Source organism: Rhinatrema bivittatum, chromosome 7, assembly GCF_901001135.1.
Source record: "Rhinatrema bivittatum chromosome 7, aRhiBiv1.1, whole genome shotgun sequence".
In the NCBI taxonomy this organism is placed as follows: domain Eukaryota; kingdom Metazoa; phylum Chordata; class Amphibia; order Gymnophiona; family Rhinatrematidae; genus Rhinatrema; species Rhinatrema bivittatum.
Genome location: NC_042621.1, coordinates 49,610,707 through 49,628,914, shown reverse-complemented (window position 1 = coordinate 49,628,914; position 18,208 = coordinate 49,610,707). Strand labels below are relative to the sequence as shown.

The 18,208-nt window shown below is 47.0% G+C and overlaps 1 protein-coding gene across 1 annotated transcript in view; it reads left to right on the top strand.

The window, feature by feature from the left end:
* Positions 1-18,208, top strand: part of PEPD (peptidase D) — a 766,251-nt gene that overhangs the window by 54,656 nt on the left and 693,387 nt on the right. Inside the window, exon 2 of the mRNA XM_029608350.1 lies at positions 10,272-10,455. Within this exon, the coding sequence (XP_029464210.1) occupies positions 10,272-10,455 (184 nt within the window). The remainder of the gene's footprint in view (positions 1-10,271; positions 10,456-18,208) is intronic.

The window sequence follows — 18,208 nt, the reverse complement described above, 5'->3', positions numbered from 1 at the left end:
TTTTCTTCTTCTTGCCGTTATTTCGGCACTGCTTGTAGACAACAATTCTCCCACAGACCGTATAGATCTTACCAGCAATACAGGATGCCTTCTTATCAATCATATCAGCATCCACAGCCGCAACAACAACATCCACATCAGCGAAGGCGCAAACCATGGAACCAGAGGCAGCCAGCCCAACAACCTGCAGCCCCTGTAAAGTCAACACAATCTTTTTAGGACCACAGCACCAAGCACCCCCCCCCCCCCCCCCCCCCCCCCCCCGGCAGAATCCACTCTCACCTATCAGCTAGGAAAATATAACATCAGACCAATGGGTTCTAGAGATTGTAAAACACGGCTACCAACTCCAATTTACAATGAAACCCGCATTGCCCCATCTCACAATTCGAATACCACAGAGATCTCATTCCCAGCTCGGGGAGAAGATTGCCTTACTTCACAAACAACAAGCAATACGACTAATTTCCCCGACAGCCCGAAACTCAGGCTTTTATTCCCCATATTTCCTTCATTCCTAAGAAATCTGGAGGCTTTCGTCCAATACTAGATCTTCGAGAGTTGAACAAATTCATTCATGGTCAAAGAAAAATTCAGAATGGTGGTATTGAAATCCAATTTACCCCTAATTCAACCCAACGATTGGATGTGTTCAATAGATCTGAAGGATGCTTACACACACATTCTGATCCATCCATCCTCTTGGCAATACCTATGCTTTCGATACCAGCATCAACACTACCAATACTAGGTTCTTCCCTTTGGCCTATCGGCTGCACCCAGAGTATTCACCAAATGCATGGTGGTGGTGGTGGCTCATCTCAGACAACAAGGTATGACAATCTTTCCATATCTGGACGATTGGTTGATAATAGCCTCGGCTCCGGACATCTTGATCGACCACCTTCGACGGGTAATAAACTGCTTACAGGAGTTGGGACTTGTAATCAATTTTCAGAAATCACATCTGCAGCCAACTCAAACTCTACAACTCATCGGGGCTTGTCTGGACACCAGACGAAACAGAGCGTACCTAACGGAAGACAGGAAGCAGCAGATGTGTCAACTCCTACATTCTCTGAACTTAACCCACAGACCTTCGGCAAGACAAATCTTAATTGTTTTGGGCCATATGGCAGCAGCTATTTTCACGGTTCCCAACACCAGGCTACACATGAGACTCCTGCAGTGGGGTTTAAAACGTCAATGGAAACAACACTCACAACCATTGTCAAAACCACAAGATCCTATACCCATCGCAATATGGTTTTCGTAAATCACGCAACACGGAGACCCTTCTCATTTCACTTACTGACCATATTATCATGGGGTTAGACAAAGGACACTCCTTTCTGTTAATCCTGTTAGACATCTCAGCGGCATTTGACACCGTCAACCATACCATCCTGCTGGATCGCCTAACAGACATCGGCATCTCCGGATCTGCCCACAACTGGTTCAAGTCCTTCCTCAGCAATAGGACTTTCAAAGTCAAAATCAACAATAAAGAGTCACCCATAACCAAATCAACTCTTGGCGTACCTCAGGGTTCCTCCCTATCTCCTACCCTCTTTAATATTTACCTCCTCCCCCTCTGCCAACTGTTAACAGACCTCAACCTAATTCATTATCTGTACGCAGACGACGTACAGATTCTAATCCCAATAACAGAATCAATCTCAAAAGCGCTCACCCATTGGAACAACTGCCTTCTATCCATCACTAACCTACTTAACAGCCTAAACCTGGTTCTCAACGCCTCTAAGACAGAGCTGCTCCACATCTCCTCAAACGAAATCAATATCTCCCCACCATCACCACACAGCCCTCACATTACCTGCAAGCAGGTTAGAGACCTTGGGGTAATACTAGACAATCGACTAAACCTCAAGAAAATGGTCAATACAACATCCAAAGACTGTTTCTTCAGGTTACAGATTCTGAAACGTCTTAAACCACTCTTATTCTTCCACGACTTCAGGACAGTCCTCCAAGCGCTACTGTTCGCCAAAATAGACTACTGCAGTGCCCTTTTCCTAGGCCTCCCCAAATCCACTACCAAACCACTGCAGATGTTACAAAATGCGGCTGCGAGATTGCTGACCAGTACCAGACGCAGCGAACACATCTCTCCCATCCTCAGGAACCTACACTGGTTACCAGTTAATTTCAGAATTCTATACAAATCAATCACAGTAATTCATAAAGCTATCCATCATCATCTTCAACTCGACCTGGAAATCCCATTCAAACTCTACTCCTCTAACAGACCAACCAGAGATACTCTCAAAGGCACTCTGAAATTCCCTCCTACTAAAGCCTCACGCCTCTCGATGACAAAGGACAGAGCTTTTTCAATAGCTGGCCCATCTATTTGGAATAGCATCCCATCAAGCCTCAGAGTAGAGCCTTGCCTGTTAACTTTTAGAAAACGACTTAAAACCTGGCTCTTTCACCAAGCCTTCGCCGACCCACCAGACAATCACTAGTTGTCCTTTACGCTTACCCGTCACGGTGTTTATTCTCACGAATGGACTCTGACTCTTCTAGATTAAAGCACCATTAAGCTTTAACCCGTACGCACTATGTTATCACTTTGTATGTATTTATTTCCTGCCTTCTCTTCCTTCCAGCTTCATGCAAGCCTCCAAGTTCTCTTACCCTGTTGATTGTAACTTTTTGACTCATTCCTACATATTGTTTACCTTTCGTTTACTTGAATTGCTACCCCAGTTATATTCTTGTTTATTGTAAACCGATCCGATATGGTTATTTACTATGAAGGTCGGTATATAAAACTGTTAAAAATAAATAACTTGGTGGCTCCTCGACTCCACCCTATCCAAAGGAGCATTGTCCAGCCTCCCTCCTCACAACACAGTATTGACCACCGATGCGTCCCGCAAGGGCTGGGGAGTGCATCTCAAAGTTTTCGAAACACAGGGTCTATGGACAATATCAGAATAGACCTTACAGATAAATTTATTGGAACTCGGAGTGATTCGAAATGCACTCCAAGTATTTCAAAACCACCTGCGGGGCCGCAGAGTCATGATCTACATGGACAATCAGGTGGCGATGTTTTGTATAAACAAGCAAGGAGGGTCCGGTTCATGGTCCCTGTGCAAAGAAACCCTGATAATCTTCGAGCACGCTCATCGACATTCCATACATTTACAAGCAATTTATCTACCGGGAGTAGCCAATACAAGAGCGGACAAACTAAGTCGCATATTTCATCCACACGAATGGTTCCTCAATCTGCACATAGCTCAGGGAATATTCATGCAATGGGGGATATCATCGATAGATCTCTTTGCCACAGAGACAAACACTCAAGTTTCTCACTTCTGCTCAATACGACCCAGCCAGCTCAGAATCACTCAGGATGCCTTCCTCATTCCGTGGACAAAGGGCCTCCTTGTATGCTTTTCCTCTCATACCACTCATTACCAGGACAATTTAAAAAATGCATAGCGGACAGGGCTTAACTGATCCTCATAGCCCCAGCCTGGCCCAGGCAACTGTGGTACAGCTTCCTTCTTTGTCTTTCGATCAAGGACCCAATTCAACCACCAAATCAGCCAGATCTGCTGTTCCAAGAACAAAGGAAGCTCCTGCATCCGCTACACTTGTCTCTCCATTTGACAGCATGGAGATTGAGCAGCTCCTCCTAACAGAGCAAGGAGTTTCCACTTCAACCCAGTTTATATTGTTGGAGTCCAGGAAGCTATCAACTAGAAGAAATTATAGCTATAAATGGAAACGCTACTCTACCTGGTGCATTTCCAAGGGCATTGCACCGTTGGACTGCTCACCAGAACTGCTCATGGATTACCTCCATACCCTGTATACATCTGGCCTAGCAACCTCATCTATGAAAGTTCATCTTAGTGCCATTGGGGCATATCATAGACCAGTTAATCACCGTATTTCCAACCACCCCTTGCTTTCTCGTTTCATTAAAGGGCTAACTCACCTTCGCCCACCGATCTCTAAATATAGTTTTGGAACAGCTCATGCTTTCCCTGTTTGAACCTATGGACTCTGCACACATGAAATACCTTACATGGAAAGTAGTATTCCTTGTAGCAGTGATTTCTGCATGCTGAGTCAGTGAATTACAAGCCTTAGTTCACTATGCTCCATATTTACAGTTTTATCACCACAAAGTAGTTCTCAGGACTCACCCATCCTTCCTTCCAAAGGTGGTTTCTCAATTTCATCTGAATCAAGCCATAGAACTACCAATCTTTTTCCCTAAACCTCATACTAATGATAAAGAAAAATTACTGCATACGCTGGACTGCAAAAGAGCGTTAGCATACTACAAAGAGAGAACACACTCCAACTCCCATGTGTCTCAATTATTCATTTCTTTCGACCCAAAAGCACCTGGCCTACCAGTGGCTAAACGGATAGCACAATGCATCAAATTCTGCTACGAGAAACAGAAGCTACCTCTACGTTCTGTTCCAAAAGTTCGCCAGGTTGGGGCAGTGGCTGCGTCATTAGTGCATCTCAAGAATGTACAACCTGTAGACATTTTGTAAAGCAGCTACATGGTCATCACTTCATACCTTCATGTCTCACTACTGCCTTGACCAACAAGCAACCACTGATGCGAAGATGGGGCAAGCAGTCCTGCAGTCTCTATCCTCCTGTCCACGGTGACTGCCACGTTACATAGATCACGCGGCCATATAGCCATCACAAACAGTGTGATCGGGAGCTTAGATTCCCATGACAGCATGGCTAATTCAGCCCTGCTATCAATGGGAAAAAGCAAGTTTGCTTACCGTAAACGGTGTTTCAGTAGATAGCAGGATGAATTAGCCATGCTGACCCTCCCTCCTCCCTGGCAGTTGACTGTCTACTCTACTACATTAAAGCTTAGTTACAGACTGAGGAGAGTCTATTACTTTCCTGCGTGGGAACACACGCGAAGCCGCAGAGATCAAAAACTCCATCCTCTGCTTGGTAAAGCTCTGCCTCCTGGGCCCTGAATGACAGTTCCCATGACAGCATGGCTAATTCATCCTGCTATCTACGGAAACACCGTTTACGGTAAGCAAACTTGCTTTTACCCTTTTGAATCACATCTGTGAGTCTGTGCATGCAAGCCCAAAAGAGAAGAGGGGTGCTGAAAGCAACCCTTGCCTGGGATGCCATTTGGTTTAGCAACTGGAAGCCTTCAGCCTTCCCCATGCTGAAAGCTGGGTTCAGATCCATTTGAAAAGGAATCAGAGGTGAAGGTGCCAACTTCTCATTCAGTTCAATCCATGCCTGGTCCAGCAGTTTTTACAAAACAAATAAAATGCATCTGGTATCGTGAATAAACTGGTACTTTCTACACAACTTTCACCTACAGCATAATAGACTTGGACAGAAAGTGGAAGAAATATACTGATGTACATAAATCGTGATGGGACACTGAAATCTTTATTGTACATTTGTTTCTTTTTCCAGGAGCCTTGAGTTGGAAACTAGAGCTTTTATCTATAGTCCATTGTAGTATATATACATAATGGAAGCGTTCTCTGTCATGTTTTTGTCTGTGACATCTTTTCTGTGATTTATATATAATAAAGTTTAGCAGTAGATTTTCCTGTTCACATGTCTGAAATTGCTATCAAATGCTGACCTGTTAAATCAGATACTGCAGTAGGAAATGTAACCTTTCGGGTATGGCGAAAAGTCTATTCTTTTTCTCTTGCTTTTGATGATCAGCTCTCATCTGTAAAACTACAAGAGCTTGCTGGCACAATAGGGCATAAGCTGTTGCATTTACAGCTGTTTAAAAAAAAGGTTTTTCTTGCTTCCTGGAATAACAGCTCTCTTTTGTTGAGAAGGGGGTGCTTTTTTTTTTTTTTTTTTTTAAACATCAGTACAACTGCAGGAGGTTTGAACAGATAGCACTCAATGATCTGTGTGCATTATCTGTTCACCCCCACCTGTGAAAGTTCTGAATAATGGCTTAAACCATCCGACCCAATGTGTTCTGCATTTTTAGGATGCTTTATGGTTAGGTTAAGAACTCTTCTTTACAAATTGTCAACTAACACCGAAGGAGAAGCTCTTCTGTAGACCCATTCTTCTATAAATGCTATGGGAAAGGGAGCTTGAAACTTTATTTCTGAGAATGAGCACAGATCTCTTCCACCCACCCAAATCTGGGTTTAAGAGACATGAATTTAGAAAGGATTTTTCATGGCCATCTCTGTGGCAGTGCAGAAGGGCAGCAGTTTGTTTCCTGTGTCAGTCCCTTTGGTTCTTAGGTGGGCTGGGGCTGGAGAGTCTGTGGAAGTAATTCCCAGTTTCTAAGATGGTAATGGCGAACTCCAGTCCTCAAGTGCCACGAACAAGCCAGGTTTTCAGGATATCCAAAATGAATATACATGAGGTAGAAGTGCATACAGTGGAGGTAATGCATGCAAATCTTTCTCATGCATATTCATTCCTGAAAACCTGGCCTGTTTGTGGCACTCCAGGACTGGAGTTCATCATCACTGCTGTAGGTGGAGGAGGAGAAGGAGAAGGTCATCATGGTCCTTGCTTGAGGGGGATACCTAGTGGCTGGATTCAGGGCTGTGGAAGGAGCCTGGAAGCATAGCATCTGCTGAGGACTGTTGCTGCAAATACCAGATGAGTTATGTGTGGGAGGAGGCGGATGTGGGGAGATGGGGGACTGAAGGCACTAGGATCCTGGCACTGGTTCCAGCTGAGCTGGAGACTCAAAAGGAAAATGTCTGAGCTAAAAGAGTTCTTTATATTGATAGCTTGCTAAAATGTCTTTATTCTTCGAATCAATTTTCCAATGCACAGCCATTTTTTTTTTTTTTGGAATGAATGTAAAAACAGGCAAATGGCTCCCCATGTTTTTAATTAGCATTTCCTTTGTTGAACGTTGGTCATGTGCTACCATCAGACGAAAGAACTGCAAAGCGGAGCTGAGTGCTTCCGTCACAGGAAAAGCAGAGCTTAATGAGCAGCTTCCTGCGAGCCTCTAGCATAGTGTGGCCGTCCAAGCCGCCAGCACCACAAATTGGTTGGATTGTCAGCATATCTACAGTGAATACGCATGAGCAAGATCCATTGCTTGCAAATATTTTTGATGTGTATTCATTTTGGATATTCCTAAAACCTGACCCCTTTGTGGCATTAGAGGACTGTAATTGGGCATCCTTATGTAAACATATTATGAATCGGAATTATTTATTTATTTTATTTATCATGTTTTGTATACTGTCATTCGGTTTCGCCATCAGAACGTTTACAGTAATCTTGAACAAGTTAGTTAAAAACATCTTACTTAAACTTAAGGGAGGAGCAAAGAAATACTCTGGGTTCATTTGGTATTCAGGTGCTATATCATATACTTTTTTCTATTTATTTTTGACCTTGCAGTTTCTTCCTGCACCTGTGGACCAGCAGCTCAGTTAAAACCAGACTGGGATACTGCACCATAAAATTTCATTCACAACTACTCAGGATTTTTTTCTCTATTTTAAATCCTCTACCCAACATATATAGTCAAATCATTGCAGTGACCATCCCTAGGATGTGGGTTTTTTCCATTCTTTAGCAATGGCCATGACTCCTTTCCCTCTACCACCCAGGGGCTGTGAACACTACTTCTGCAGCATCCCAGCTGAAGAATGCAAGGCCTCACTCTGCAGTTGAACCACCGGGCTAGCCTACATCTGGTCTTTTTATTCACATACAGTATGAATGGTGTGATCTCAGATATTTCTATGCTACTTATCTGATGGCTTCTATAAGCTCAATGTTATAAAAAAAAACCTCAAACCGTTACTCCATACCCACGATCTCCATACAGTCATTCAAGCGACCCTTTCTTCTAAGCTGGACTACTGCAACTCCCTATATCTAGGCCTACCCTTCTCCACCATCAAACCACTTCAAATGCTACAGAACGCCGTTGCTAGAACCATCATGAATGCCCGCAAATCCGACCACATAACCCCCCCTCCTTAAAGACCTCCACTGGCTCCCTATCCCATCACGCATCCTCTACAACAGTGGTCCCCAACCTTTGTTGCACCAGGGACCAGCTTCAAGCAAGACCATTTTTCCATGACCTGGCAGGGTGGGGCTTTGGTCATATGGAGGGGGTTGGATTTTAGTGCATACTAATCATTTAATTATGACATTTATAATGTGAATGTGACTCAACTCACCATAGGTTCAGAATGAGTGGGAGCACCGGGCTTGTTTCCCTGGATCAGTGGGTGCACTGGGCTTGTTTTCCTGCAAAAGACGGTCGCATCTAGGGGTGATGGGAGACAGTGACACCCGAAAGTGTGTTCCTTATGTCCAGTCTACTCCGTAATCTCGTGTCTGAGTGAGAGTTGGCCCTTTCTTTCAGGCGTATATGTGAGGTGGAGAGAGCTCTCGCCCACCCATGAAAGGCATGGCGGCGCTCTGCCTTTGTTAATTCTGGTTTTGTGGCCCTGAACGTGTGACAGTTTGGCTACCCCTGTCCTAGCCATTCAGCTCCCATCTTGACACATCTATGCTGGAAAGTATAAAAAACGCGAACCCGATTTCCAGAAAGCCTTTACAGATGGGAGAGCGCGGCTACCACCACTACTACGTAACCCGTGCTCACGCTGCTCCAGCAGCGATGGGGGATCGGGAGGAAGGAGTGGGTGAGGCCGAATCTGCCCTCAGGCTCCGCCTATCTCCCTCCTCCTCCCCGCCCCCTCATTTGAGCTGACCTCAATCTGCCCCGGAAGTAGTCACGGGCTCGCGCGGCTGGCTGCCTTGCCTTTATGTCACCTGCTGGGCCGGCTCAGGCCACGCAACGATGGCCGAGTGGAAAGAGGAGGTGGATGTGCTGGTGCAGCGCGTGGTGAGGGACATTAACAGCGCCTTCCAGAGGAACCCCAACATGTAAGCACCAGACAGGGGAGGTTGTAACTTCACTGCAGGGCCCTGCAGCCTCAGAAGGAGCTCCCGGGAAGCCCCTCTCTTGGGGGGGGGGGGGGGGGGCGGGTTGCACTGGGAGGGGGAGGGCAGAGAAGGGGAGTTCATTTTGTATATTTAATTAAAAAGAAAGAGGAGCGGAATCAGAGAATAGAAAAAGAAAGGTGTTACAATGATGGAAACTTGTAGGTAAACTTCTGGTGCGTAAATGTAAAAGATGGACAGTGGATGCGATTTTGCTATGAACAGGGATTGGGGGCGGGGGAGCCTTTAGACCAGGAGCTACGATACTGTGGCCAGATCGCAGACCCGCCCCACCGCGCCCCACATAATGTGCTTGCCGGGAGCCGCGTCTACTGAGGCCAGCCCGCCGCAGAGCACACTGTCAGTGTTTAGTGCTGGTCTGCGGCAGTGCTGCAGACTGGCAAAAAAACCCCAACGGCCCGGTCCTGGTCCATGGACCAGTGGTTGGGGACCCTTGCTCTACAAGACCCTCACCATTATTCACAAATCCATCTACAAACACAACTCCAGCTGGCTCGATGAGCCCCTCCGATTCATACCTTCCACCCGCCCTACCAGAGCAACTCTTAAAGGTACCCAGCACATCCCATCCCTCAAGAATGCTCGCCTTACCTCCACAACTGGTCATGCCCTATCAATTGCTGGCCCCACCCGCTGGAATGCACTACCCACAAACCTCCGCCTTGAGCCTTGCTCCTTCAAAGTCAAGAAAAAGCTAAAGACCTGGCTTTTCCACCAGGCCTATCCAGACTAGGTCCATGTACATCAACTCATTACTACGAACTTATGCCTTCTAAGTTATTACAATAATATGTTACCTCTCCCATTCTTCTTTTCATGCTCATCTATTTAGTTTTCTCTGGTTGTTGCACTTTGTTGTCCCCTCCCCATTTCCCTGTTTTTTGTATTTTCCATCTACTGTTTGATGTAAACCGATATGATGTACCTACTAATATCGGTATAAAAAAAGCCTTTAAATAAATAAATACTTATCTGAATGAGAAAGGAGTGAGCAATTCTGGTCCTCGAGGGCTTGAAATCTGTCAAGTTTTCAGAATATCCCTAATGAATATGCATGAAATAGATTTGTTTATAACTGAAGTAACGTGCTTGCAGACTTCTCTCATGCATATTCTTTAGGGATATTCTGAAAACCCGACCAGTTTGTGGCTTTTGAGAACCGTAGTTACCCACCCCTTATATTGCTTAGCCTAGCATGCCTTCTGTCCCTCCACCAGCACCTAATCTGCCATCAAGTTTCTTGCATGGTCTTATGGTTTGTTGTCTCTTCCTACTAGACCATCGTTTTGGCTTGGGAATGAGACCTTGAAGGTTCCACAGGCTCTCTTTGCCTTGAACAGAAAACGGCTGTGTGACAGACTGAGAAAAAACAAGGCTGTCCAGAAGAATGCTATTGTCGTGTTGCAGGGAGGGGAGCAGACCCAAAGATACTGTACCGATACTGGTATTGTCTTTCGCCAGGTAAGATCTTTTTTTTTTCAATTTTTGGAGTTGTAATATCTGGGCCCTATCCTATAACTGTGTGCTAGCCCTGTGAATTGCTGCTGTACATGTCACCCAAAGATAGGCTTCTTGTTTGTTAGGCCATCAGAGCTGGGGTGCATTACAGTGTTTCCTTTGTTTCTTAATGAAAAAAGGCAGCTGTGCACTGCGGAGGTGACCTCTCTTGGCAGGAGAGGATACTGAAAGGTATTTGATTTATTTAACACATTTTTATATTGCATAATTAGCCAAACTACAAAAGTGGTTTACAATTAAACATGCATAAACCCCACAAATAATTTTAAAACATAACAAAGATATAACCCAAATAAAAAAACAAACAAACAAACAAATTCACAGACTATGACACTGTGTATGAAAATACAAGAGAGGACTGACATATTGAACGGGGAACCTCTCGCCTATCCTCGACACCATATTCGTCATGGCCCTTCTGAAAACTGGCAGATCTTCACCCATTTGTAGAACTTGAAAAAATTTAGTTAAGATCTTTCATCAAATGGAAGACTATTCCATAGACTAGGGATTATTGATGAACATGCGCGACCATAATAGTATCCTAAAATGGTGGTCTGCAAGCAATTCTTCGAGGACCTAATTATGTGCCCCAGTATATACCAAGTAATCCTCTCCTATAAATACTTAGCTTTTCTTCATATTCATATTGTTTCTTTACCAATTCCCCTTTCTTCTTCCTGAACGTTTTCAGTGAGTTCCTTTTTGCTATCTCTTACTGTTTTGGTTTCCGCCACTTCGCTGGGAAAGTTGTATGTTTTCACTTCTTTTTTTCTTGAAGAAATATAGCCTTATGTTACTCCTGAGTCAGCATCTTGTTTCAGAACTTCCACTGAATGTTGAGTAACATTAGGAAACATTTTTTCACAGAAAAGATGGAAGAAAAGTCCATAAACCATTATTAAGGTGGAGTTGCAGATATCCACTGCTTTTTATCGGTATAAGCAGCTTGGAATCTATTTACTTCCCCCTTGGGATCCTGCCATTTACATGTGACTTGGATTGGCCACTGTTGGAAACAAGATACTGGGCTTGATGGACCATTGGTTTGACCCAGTATGGCAAGTCTTATGTTCTTATGAATGCATGGAGCAGCCTCCCAGTGGAAGTGATAAAGGAAAAAAAAAAACAGTAACAGAATTCGAGAGAGCCTGGGAATACTGAAGAAAGCTGAGATCATGCGGTGTGTTTGGTGTTGCGACTGGAAGTAAATTGGGCAAACCAGTATGGGCCTTGCAGTCCTTGTCGGCCTGCCATAGTCTATGATTCTATAACACAAACTAGATGTATTTTTGAGCATTGAATGACACTCTTCAGGTTGAATTTTGTGTGCTTTGTGACTTTCTGACACTGTTTGGTTTGGGTTTTAGATTTAATTATTCACTTTTCCAAACCTGAGCTCAAGGCGAGTTTATAAATTCAAGTACAGTAGGTATTTCCTTGTCGAAGGGGGGGGGGGGTCATTTACAAATCTGTGGTATTGCTTTATCTTGTGGTCAACAGCATTTACCACACAGTTAAGGCATAGAATTTAAAATTCCATGTGCTATCTGTAAAGTTAAAATTCCTGGTGCATTGTGGTTATTTAAATGAGCTAAACATGATCAAATAATGTGGTTTGCCCCTCCTGTTCCCTACTACATGAGAGGAGAGAGGTTGGAACAGGAAACAAATGGGCTGTTCTCTGCTGCTTGGGGAACTGGCCAGGAATGTCATGGGGGCACAGACCTGGGTGCTCATGCAGTAGATCCCTTGCTGTACAGGGCTTGGGCAACTGCTCCTTTTGCCCATAGATAAAAAGAAGCCTTGGTTTTCCTGTCTGTAAAAGACATGGATGAAATGCATAATGGACAGCGTTTACAACTTAGGAGATGCTGTTCTCTCCTTTTTTTTTTTTTTTTTTTTTTTCTTTTTTTTACTGTGAAACACATTCATGCTTCAATATACTTTTTTTTTCTTATGCATGTGTGTCTGAGCTGGTGTACCTTTCTTTTGTTGGAGGTACTTGCTGGTTCTCCTCTTCCCTCAGTTTAGAGTTAAGACTTATGCCACAGCTCCAGAATGCATTCTTCCTTCCTTCTCCCCACTCTATAAGCAAACCTAATCATTAGTCCACTTTTAACTTGTCTATTTATGCTAGCAGTGAATGAGTGTGTAGGACTGGTGCACCATTATTCTAAATCAGGTCTAGAATCAAAGATCACCGGATGAGGCTTGGCACGCCACCACACACAAGCTCAGCCTCCCACACCAATTGACAGAGAGAGGTCAGTCATCTTAAATAAGAACTATGCCCTGCAATCAGTTCCTGCTGAGCCGCACAGTGGCCCCAAACTGCGTTCTAATCACCTGGCTCTGCTCCAGTTGTCTTGCAGTTTGAACCATGCGGGGTCCCATAGTCCTCAAAAGGACCTATCAATCCTAGACAGCGATAACACTCTCTGAGGCTCTCACACGGGTCAGTGGGAAGATTATCTGTCCGGCAGCCAAGACACGCTAGATCATTTTACTCCAGGATCATTGGGATACTAATGCACATTTAATGCTCATTCATAAAGGTGCTGAGAGGGCCAAGACCTCTACCTGATCATAGTGTACAAACCTGTGGGAATCTAGCAGGACCCTCCTCTCCTAACTGCTCTTTAGGGCTCTGGATCATTTCCAAAATGGCGTAGGTGAATCTGAGACTGACCATTTTCCATCATATGATGGGGCAAAGGTCCATCTGAGGCCAGCTAGTGCCGTAGAAATGACACAGCCAGACCTGGAGCCCTAGGGAGCACTCTGGGCACTGCTGGTCCACCAGGGAGTTTAAAGTACTGGTTTGGAGGGGGGGCTCAGTGGAGGGGGGATGGTAAGTTGTCAACTCAAAGGGGCTTCTAATTTTTGTAACTTATGCTGCTTTAGAAGGTGGTGGGTCAGGGGAAGTCTCATGAGATCCCCCATGAGTTAACTATTGAGGAAGGGGGGGGGGGGCTATTCAATCCCTTTTAATAGATGACAGTGGGGCCACCATCATGCTGTGACCCTTTGCTGCAGTATTTTATCTGGCAGTATTCTCCTAGGACAAGCAGGATGGTAGTTCTCACAGATGGAGCCCAGCACGGTAAACTTTTGTCAAAGTTTCTAGAAGCTTTGACTGGCACACTGAGCATGCCATTATCCACGCGTCCATGCGAGATCCCCCTTCAACTTCTTCTTTTCTGTGGTGCATTTGCCTTGCGGTTTTGGAGCTCAGCTCTTAAGAGTACTTTTCTTATTTTTTCCCGGTTCTTCTCCGTTCAAACACCGGGTCCCCCTCCTCGGCATGGTAGGTTAAATTTTTATACCTTCTTTGCGATCGATTCCCAGTACGTTGTTCTTTGGTGGCCCGCTGGCCATTGACCTCTCGCCGCCAGTTTTTCTTTCATGGCATCCGGTTTTCACTGGTGCCCACAGATCATTTCCATCATGGATCTACATGAGGTTTGTATCCTCTGCCGGGGGGCATCACACGACAAACGAGGGTGTCAGCTGTGCGACCAAATGACCCCCAAGGGCCGTCGTGCGTGTCTTGATAAAATGGAGACATTTTTTGGCTCCAAGAAGTCTTTGCTGCATCCACTCCTGCTTCAGAATCATTGATGCCCCAGGGTTGAGGGGAACCACTCGATACACTTTCCCTTTCCACACCCCTGGCAGCATCGTCTAAGGACCGTGGAGAAGGTAACCACTCTTCCATGGTCTCTCCAGTTTCAAGGGCATCGGGATCCTCAGCTTCCTTGGCGCCGAGGAAAGACCGGGCCAAACATCATGGGAGAATCTGAAAACACCGGCACCAGTTGCCATCGACGCATGGTACCAGTCCCAGTGTGGCATCGGTGACCGCTGTGCCACCACCACCGAAGTGACCACGCAGCGAGGAGGCCCCACTCTCAGACAGACCCAGGAGTCCCAGGCGTTCACCACCGATACTGATGCCGGGTACCATGCCTCCTCAGAGCTCTGAGGAAGTGCAGGTGATGCCTCGTCCCCCTCCGTCAGTCCTGTCCTTACAGGATTTCTAGGAGGAGCTGGACCGCAGTGTGAGGTACTCCGAGCCCTACGGTGCATTGAACTGCTTCCACCACCAGCTCCTATACTGGTGCTGGAGTCCGTGCAATCAATTCTGTCGCACCTGCTAGAGTGACTGGATGTCCTGCTTGGAGCACTCCCAACGCAACCAGTGCCTGAGGGACCCTCTGTTCCCCAGCGGCCACCAATTCTCCCCCTTGGGTGTGATTCCCATCATTGGGTCCTCCAAGGACGAAGACACACACCAACCGCCGGCACAGTCTAGTGCATGGTCCCGAGGCCCTCGTTCCGTGAGCCCCTACCCAGGTCAGCCGGCCTTCCGAGACCCTCAGTGCCCAGTTACCAATGGGGCTATCGGCTCCTTCGGTTCCCTCGAAGCCCTTTTTGCCTAGGTTCAGGGATTTGTGCAGACCTCACCAGCGTAAGCCCCATGGGGACCTCACTGAGGTGGACGGTCCCTATGATCCATTGGGAGATGACTCTTCTGACTCTTCCTCAGAGATATCTGACTAACCTCTCTCTGTGCCTTCGGCCCCAGAGGAATGGCGTCTCTTTCCCCCAGAGGATCTCTCCTTTATGGGCTTTGTGTGGATCATGGCCAAGATCATCCCTGTCCAGCTTCTCATGGAAGAGGATATGCAGCATAAGATGTTGGAGGTCCTTCAATTTGTCGATGCCCCGAAGGAGGCAGTGGTTGTTCCCAACCACGTTATTTTTAAGAACCTCCTTCTTCGGATGTGGGAACACCCGATAATCCATTGCCCCAGTAAATAGGAAGGCGGATGCCACCTATTTGGTGCAGCAGGCCTTGGGCTTCGAAAGGTGCCACCTCCCCCCACCAGTCTGTGATAGTGGAGTCCACTCTTAAATGGGCCAAACGCTCCCGCACCCATGCCTGAGCCCTTCCGGGGCAAGAGCATAGAGAGCTCGATGCCTTGGGTAGGAAGGTTTTTCAGGGTGCCACGTTCATCACCCAGATAGCCTTTTACCAATTGTCCATGACCCAATACAATCGGAACCTATGGAAGCAGGTCCAAGAACTTGCGGAGTGTCTCCTGTAACAACAGCAGGAGTCATCGTCCGCTATCAAACAACAAGGTCTCGAAGCGGGAAAACATGAGGTGAGATCCACCTACAGTGTCTTCGAGACCACTGCCAGGCATCTGTGCTCGTAGGCACATGAGGTGAGATCCACCTACAGTGTCTTCGAGACCACTGCCAGGCATCTGTGCTCGTAGGATGGCCTGGCTCCGTGCTTCTAACCTATGGACAGAGGTCCAGGAGAAGTTGGCTGACCTCCCCTGTACAGGAGAGAATCTTTTTGGGGACAAGGTCAGGGATGCGGTGGCCCAATTGAAGAATCACCATGAAACCCTTCAACAGCTATCTGCCAGTGCTTTGAACCCACCATCCTTCATACGGAAACCTTCCTGACCCTATTCTAGGAGGTCTTTCTATAGGCAGCGGAAATATTATCTCCCTGCCTCCCGGTCTCGCATGCTCTGTATTGCTTCAAGGGACCGCTCCTGTCAACAGAGAACTCCTAGACTCCAACCGGCCCCTCAACAGGCCCCAGCAATGGGGGTTTGATTGGAGGGGAGGGAGCATGAGTCAGCACATCGTACCCCTGCCACCCGATCCCCTAGTGGGGGGAAGACCTCTCTGCTTTGCCCGTTGTTGGCTGATCATCACCTCGGACTGTTGGGTCCTCACCAGGGTTATCGACTGAACTTCAGAGAAGTCCCGGAGGACTCTCCTCAATGTCCATCATGGGGTTCGTCCACCCAACAGGACATACTTCTCACAGAGCTCTCCACCCTACTAAAGGCAGGAGCAGTAGAACCTATCCCCCGTCACCACCAGGATCAAGGGTTCTGTTTGAGGTATTTCCTGATACCCAAGAGAACTGGGGGCTTGTGTCCCATTCTCTATTTCAGGGCATTGAACAAATTCCTCAAAAGGGAAAAGTTCAGAATGGTTTCTCTGGGTACTCTGATCCCTCTGCTCAAAAAGGGGGACTGGCTCTGCTCCCTCAACCTCACATCGCCATCTTCCCCAGACACAAGAAGTATTTGCGCTTTCTGGTGGGGAAGGCTCACTATCAATACAGGGTGCTGCCATTTGGCTTGGCCTCAGTCCCTTGCGTCTTCACCAAATGCCTGGCAGTGGTGGCAGCGCACCTCAGATTCGATGCAGTGCATGTCTTTCGGTGTCTAGATGAATGGCTGGTCAAAAGCGATTCCCAAGCAGGAGCGCTGGCCGCTTTGACCCTGATCATATGGACGCTGCAGATTCTGGGATTTGTTATCAACTCCCCGAAATCCCACCTCTTCCTGTCTCCCCAGCTGAACTTCATAGGAGCCAGACTGGACATGGCTCAGGCAAAGTGCTCTTGCCCTATCCTCGCTTGGCAGCCTTGGTGCGCAACAGTCAGTGAGTAACCTCCACACAGAGTCAATGGACCGCTCAAGAAGCTTTGGGCAATTCGTTATGTGTTTTGGGCATTCCGAGACCGCTTGTCCCACAAAGTGGTCCTGATCCGAACTGACAATCAGGTGCAGTGTGGTACATCAACAAGCAAGGAGGCACGGGTTTCTTTCATCCTCTGCCAGGAGGCTGTGCAAATCTGGTCCTGGGCTCTGTCGCAAGGGATGTCCCTGTGAGCCATGTACCTGCCCGGGTCGCTGAACGTGCTGGCAGACTGTCTAAGCCACTCTTTTCAACCGCACGAGTGGTCGTTGGACCCAAAAGTGGCAGCTTGTATCTTCCGCCTGTGGGGAGCTCTGGATGTGGAACTGTTTGCCTCTCCATTCAAATGCAAAGTGAGCAATTTTTGCTCCCTATTTAGGAAGGACAGCCATCCACCCGCTGATGCCTTCACCTTTCATTGGGGTACAGGTTTCCTGTATGCATACCGTCCTCTTCCGCTTGTCATGAACACTCTCCTGAAGCTCCAGCAGGACCCAGGGGACCATGATCCTTGTAGTGCCTCACTGGCCCAGGGAGGTCTGGTTTCCACTTCTTCAGGACCTGTCGACCAGGGATCCCATCCACCTGGGGACTACGCCAGATCTGATAACACAGAATCAGGGCACCCTGTGCCATCCGAACCTCTGGGCGTAAGCCTTGATGGCCTGGATGTTGAGCACCTAGTCCTCTGGGCCCTGGCTATCTTGGAAAGTATCGCCCAGATGCTGGTTGCTTCCAGGAAACCTTCTACTAGGAAGTCTTACAAGTTGAAGTGGAAGAGGTTCTCAGTATGGTGTGCGGGGCAAGGATTAGATCATTTACATGGCCCACTTACCAGATTCTTGGACTACTTGTGGCACCTTTCCGAGGCTGGGCTTAAAACCACGTCAGTCAGAGTCCATCTGAGCATGGTTAGTGCTTACCATCTCGGTTCAGCCTATCGTAAGTCGCTTCATGCGGGGCCTGCTGCAGCTAAAGGCCGCCTCTGCAGCCCCCCGTGGGTTCCTGGGATCTCAATGTTGTGCTGGCATGGCTCGTACATTCTCCTTTTGGGCCTGTGCGCACCTGTGAGCTGAAATTCCTCACCGGGAAGGTCTTATTCCTGGTGGCAATTACTTCAGCTCGCAGGGTAAGCAAGCTTCAGGCCTTGGTGACCTGCTACCCACTCTACATA